The sequence below is a fragment of the Coregonus clupeaformis genome, chromosome 20, assembly GCF_020615455.1.
Source record: "Coregonus clupeaformis isolate EN_2021a chromosome 20, ASM2061545v1, whole genome shotgun sequence".
Lineage (NCBI taxonomy): Eukaryota > Metazoa > Chordata > Actinopteri > Salmoniformes > Salmonidae > Coregonus > Coregonus clupeaformis.
In genome coordinates, this window is record NC_059211.1 from 43,018,189 (window position 1) to 43,023,942 (window position 5,754).

The 5,754-nt window shown below is 43.0% G+C and overlaps 2 protein-coding genes across 2 annotated transcripts; one reads left to right on the forward strand and one right to left on the reverse strand.

Annotated features, from left to right (window-relative positions):
• The first annotated feature begins 1,421 nt into the window (after positions 1–1,421).
• Positions 1,422–2,992, forward strand: aqp12 (aquaporin 12). The gene is made up of 3 exons (XM_041839378.2): positions 1,422–2,121; positions 2,313–2,429; positions 2,541–2,992. The coding sequence occupies exons 1-3, from the start codon at positions 1,527–1,529 to the stop codon at positions 2,663–2,665; spliced, it is 837 nt and encodes a 278-aa protein (XP_041695312.2). The 5' UTR covers positions 1,422–1,526; the 3' UTR covers positions 2,666–2,992.
• A 48-nt stretch (positions 2,993–3,040) lies between these two features.
• rpp21 (ribonuclease P 21 subunit) lies at positions 3,041–4,702 on the reverse strand. Its single transcript, XM_041839379.1, has 5 exons — positions 4,426–4,702; positions 4,240–4,340; positions 3,976–4,058; positions 3,605–3,739; positions 3,041–3,245 (listed from the first exon to the last, which is right to left on the reverse strand). The coding sequence occupies exons 1-5, from the start codon at positions 4,480–4,482 to the stop codon at positions 3,124–3,126; spliced, it is 498 nt and encodes a 165-aa protein (XP_041695313.1). The 5' UTR covers positions 4,483–4,702; the 3' UTR covers positions 3,041–3,123.
• Between the last annotated feature and the right edge of the window lie 1,052 nt (positions 4,703–5,754).

Sequence of the window (5,754 nt, forward strand, 5' to 3'; positions counted from 1 at the left end):
AGGACTTCATCCACATCACAGGCCACATTTTGTCTGGCCAGGCAACGGGGGAAAAACCCTGGCATGCCGTATCCAGGCTTGGCATGCCTCCACACCTATGTCACCACAGGCAAGTCCCATGGCTTGCAGGAGATTTACCCTGGTGTAAGGTTGGCGTTCATATACCTTCCACCGCCATGAGGAGAATAATTCCTCAATGGGGTTTAGGAAAGGGGAGTACGGTGGAAGGCAAAGATTGATAAAACCTTGGTTCATATTGTACCACTCTCTAACCTGGAGGGCTCTGTGAAAACTCACATTGTCCCAAACAACAACATAGATGGGATGCTCATCCTGCTGCCCTAACAAAGCATCTCGCATGTGATTGAGGAAAATGAGGAGCTGGTGAGTGTTGTAGGGCCCCAGGTTGGCATGATGGTGGACAACCCCATGATTGCTGATGGCAGCACATAATGTGACATTGCCACCACGCTGCCCAGGAACACCAACAATGGCCCGATGGCCAATCACATTACGGCCTCTCCTTCTGGTGAGATTAAACCCAGCTTCATCCATGTAGATGTATTGATGAGGTCTTTCCATTGCATCCAGTTGAAAAACCCTCTGTAGAAATAGATATAGTTTTGTAAGTGATACGGAAAAAGTGATTTAGGCCACTACAGTAAATCACTACTTAGAGTAATTTACTTTTACTTAGTATCTTTACTTTTACTCAAGTGTGAAAATTTAGTACTTTTTCCACCACTGGGTCCCGGATAGCACGGACCTTAAAGGTGCCCTTATATTACAATGCAATTATTCCTGTAAGTACAGGGTTAGATAAGGGTTAAGGAGGATTAGGCTGAAGAGAATGAAAAAGTATGAAAATGTATGCACTCCCTATATTGTAAGTCGCTCTGGATAAGAGTGTCTGCATTGGTCTGCTAAATGACTAAAATGTCAAATGAACATAGATTGACATATGGCAGAATAAATATAATAAGTAGCTAAATAAATAAGAATCACATGAAATAGCTAAGAAGCCAATTTCATGTGAGAATGGTCCAAGAAAATAAGCTTACTGATACTGTACAGTCATCAGTCAACCAATACACAGTCTCTACTAAACATCCGGATTGCCTCCCACAATGTTTCAATGTTCCGATTTAGTTGCCTAGGGTCTGGGCCTGAGACTAATACACATAGGTAAGAAGAGGAGAGAAACTGAATCACAGTAAGGTATATTCTTTAGTGGGATCAGACCAGGTAATATTACTTTTTTTCTTGGTGTCAATAAACTATATATTTGGTTTAAGTTACAGTAGTCCATTGCCCTTATCAATGGGGCAAAGCCACTTCCCTGACCTTGAAAAGGGAAGTGTGTATTTTGGCAGGTGGTGTGAGATGAAAAGCTGGTGTTTCTGTGATAAGAAAAACGCTTCTCCAAATGCCACGTTGTCACAATCACACAGACAGCAAGCTGAGCAACAAGTTATACATTGTGTGAGCAGAACCAGCAAGGTGTAGTAGCATATGTAAACCTAACTATGTCTGGACTCAATGTCTCCCTTGGTTACTTTCTCGCTGTTGTGGCGTTTGGTGGAGCTTTTACAGTATTTTTCAGAAAATGGCCTCGTTTGAGCGTTGCAGCAGAGTTTCCGGCCTCATTTGTGCTGGTGGCATGCAGGCTGGAGGTGCAGACCATTATAGAGGTGGGCGAGTGGGCAGGAGGACTGGGTCCGGATGTGACTCTAACCATACTGTTTTTGGTGCTGCTGACTCATGGTGTGATCTGTGCTGGAGCCACTGGAAACCCCTCCCTGACTCTGATGAATTTCCTGCTGCTGGAGACCCATACTCTGCCCACTCTGCTGGCTCTGGCTGCTCAGTTCCTGGGGGCACACCTGGCCCTGCTTGCGGCTGGCTACTACTGGGCCCTGGAGCTCAATGACATGCACATGATTAAGAACCTGATGTCAAGGGAGTGCAGCACAGCCCTGCGTGTCTCCCTAGTGCAGGGGGTCTTTTCTGAGTGTGTGTGTGCATTCATCTTTTATCTGATATACATCAGCCTGAAATGTCGCTCTGCGCTGATTCGGGTTCCTCTCGTTGCAGCTGTGCTCACCTTCTTCTCTCATGCAGGCAAGTAGCCCATGATGACAATCATCATGCGTCTAACCTAGAGATTTCAGTAAAGAGATCATCATTAAAGTTGCATAGGCCTATATGCTGTTTTCTTTGTGCTATATCTGTGCATCAGAGAAAAACCTGTTTTGCAGACGATTGCTGCATTAAGTTCATGATCGGAGAACTCATCTTTCTTTGTATTTCAGCCAGTGATTATACCTCGGCTTTCCTGAACCCCTCCCTGGCCTATGGCCTTACCTTCTACTGTCCTGGGTTCACCTTTACGGAGTACTCAGTGGTCTACTGGCTTGGGCCCATTATTGGTAAGTAAAAAAATAAACTGTTACATACAAACCCCTGATAAAAAAGGCTTTATGCTTGACAATGAAGCATAACTGCTTATCAAGCTGGTAATACAGATATCCTCTCTTCAGGAATGACCCTTGCCCTTCTCCTGTACATGGGCCACATCCCCAGGATTTTTACCAAGAACCTGCTGTATTCCCAGAAGACCCGCTTCCGGTTGCCAAAGGGGGAGGGAGATAAAAAAAAAAAGTGAATACACTGCTCAATTTCGTTCTTATTGGGATATTTCATTATGCACATAGCATTATATTCAACAGCCAATTATGATACAATCTATCTCTCATGTACAACCTGTGTTCTTTCAGAAGTAATACATCAATTGAAAATAACTATTTTAAATAAACATGTTTATTTAAAAAAAATGTAAACATTGGTTGTCGTTTCTGAACTTACTGTACATTGTGAACAAGTTGAGGTATACACAAAACTCAATCCATCCATTTTTTGCATTTTTACCAACCTCAACCATTACAATCATAATCCGTTACAGAAATACCACTGATGTAATGCTAATAGGTTGTCACCATCAAAAAATAAAAAATAAAAATATGCTCATAATAAAAGAAATCTGGAATTGTTGAAAATATGTGTCAATGCCACCCACACAAGAAGCTATGTCCAGTTGTGAATAGGCTACATAGGCCACAGGGCTCAGGTTTTGGGCTTGGATGGAGACACCTGGTGCTGGGTAGAGGAAGGCCCTGTAGAGGATTTCTGAGATACGGGTCCATCAGCTTTCTCCTTCTGCAACTCTTTACTGGAGTGACCTTGTTCTGCAAAACAAAAGTTAAACAGCATGGCCTCCCTCTGAGATGGATGAAAAATGGCATAAAGAAACAGCTAACTTTTGAGAGGAAAATTTAACAAATGTGAAGCTGAATTTTAATACACCTGCGTCGGAAATAACAGCCCAAGCTCCCGACTCCTGAGTCTTTCTCCACATAGCCAACATGCAATCTATACCGGTGCCATGCGTACAAGACTATTCAGGGGGATTTGAGAAGGCATCCGACACGCGGTCAGACTATTAAAAACTCTAATTCACATATGAATGACAGTACTTAATTGTCCCGCATCCCCCCAATATGAACCATAACTACAATGTAGTTGAGTTATCCCAGGGTAACCTCACCTGGCTGTGATTGGTTCTCCAGCTGGGCCTCAGGCTGATCCACCCACAGGCGATGCTCCGGATTGTTAAGGAACCTCTTGCTCTGCCCACAGCTTAGACATTGCAGCACTGTCATGCGGTTTCTGTGCTTAGTCCCTTAAGAGAATAAAGCATGGGTTAGATGTAATGACATTGGACTTCCACTCAGTACTTTCAAAATCTCATCCTGAGAGGAGGATGATACGAATGTTTCCAACTGCTAGATACAACCATAACTCTGTTTTCATCTGTGTTTGTATTGAAAAGGACTAGAATGACAAATAAATAGCCAGCAACAATGTGTTGGCTTTGATTAGGTGGCTGATTAGCCTTCTATTTAGTTATATACTTACTTCTCTGTCTGGCTGTGGCAGTTAATCCTGGAACCAGCAAAGAGCAGCACTTCTTACATAATGTTCTTTTCACTGAGGGGTCTCTATAAAGATGTCAGTAACATTCTAGTCATGCCCTAGTTATCATTTTAGCAGACGTTTCAAACTGATCATTTCTGTCATGTATTCTTGACATGACATGAAAGTTGAAACCTTCATTGATGCAAATGTAAGAGCATATTTTTTCTTAGAAGAGTTCCTATGATATTGTTATAGTCTACTCACTGTCTCAGCACCAAACGTTTAGCGATGGTCTTCTGAGTGAAGCAGTAAAAACGAGCTAATTCCACATTCTCAGGGGTTTGAGACAAAACACAGTGTGCAGCCTGCAAGAAATCAATATCACATGAAACCACTATCTGAGCAAATCAGTTAGCTAACGATAAAATACTAGAAATCAATAAAACGTACCTGATACAGAAAGTTCAGTCTTTGATAAGCTTCTTTGTCTTTCAAGTTTCCTGCCATTACGTGGATGTGGATTGCTATGATAAGTTAGGTAGCTATGCTAGCTAGTTAGTTAGTTAGTTATATGTATCACCAGAATGCTAAGTAGCTACCTAACAAACAATGTTCTGCACAGGCAAAATAAAAATATGTGGCCTCAAATTCAGCTAGCTTCACTACCTTCTAGTTAGTTAGCTAGCTAGCTAGCTAGCTAAATCCTCCTGATTTGCAGTGTTGCCAACTCCTCAGTAAGGAAAGTAGCTATTGGCTGTCCTAACAGTCGCTAGAAGTCGCTAAATGACGCCATCACCTAATTTGCATAATTGGCCATGTGTATGTAATTGTGATGGACGCTGTAGGAGAGAGGAATAACGTCGTGGGAGAGACAAAAAGTGAGTAAAAAACACCCTAAATATGTTTAGAACTACAAATGAACTTTCTTCTGTCGATTCTTGTTTTTTAAAATGTTTTACATTTACTTTCCGACCTGAATGTAAGACAGGGCGGGATCAGCCAGCGGCGGCTTCCCGCATGCGCGATTCATTTGCAGTCTGGACGCGGAGGGGTGAACATCTCCTGCTCTGACTGCAGCTGGGAGGGACTGCTGCGCGAGGACTGGGCCGCCTGTGTGTGCTTTGGGACGGTGGTGGAGCCCACGGCAGCACACGCTGGTCGTTGAGAAGAGTAAGAACGATACGTCGCTAATTTGGCAACACTGCTGATTTGATCAGCCTCTGAATCAAGGGGGCCAGGGTGCTTTTTCTGTCTTGTGGATTTTATATGGCGGTTGACAACCAACTTTAAGGTGCATTACCGCCACCAACTGGACTGGAGTGTGCACCAGAGACAGGGAAGGACTAAATCCTACCTAATATTCTCATCTCCCTAAGGAAACAAAATACATAATTAAATACTACATCCCCTGAAGACTTCCCCAGCAGTTCACTTAATCTTGGCTCTTCAACCCCATTACACTTTAAATGTAATAATCTCTCCCTTTCCCTCCCATATTGCTGGCACTGAAATAGAGCGCGTTCCACTGTTTCCATCTCCTCCTGACAATGATCACACCTCCCAGTAGGATGTTTTCCTACCAATTTCAATGTATTATGGAGTCTTGTGTGTCCCACTTTCCTCCCTTCTCTCTCGGCCTGAGGACCTCCCTGCTCCCACCTTTTCCTGAATCTTATACAGGTGTCTTCCCTTTACCTCCCTTTTCCACAACTCTTTTCATTTGTTTTTAAACACTTGTTTTTATCAACCCCTTGGCTTCTGCTTTACTGATTGACAATT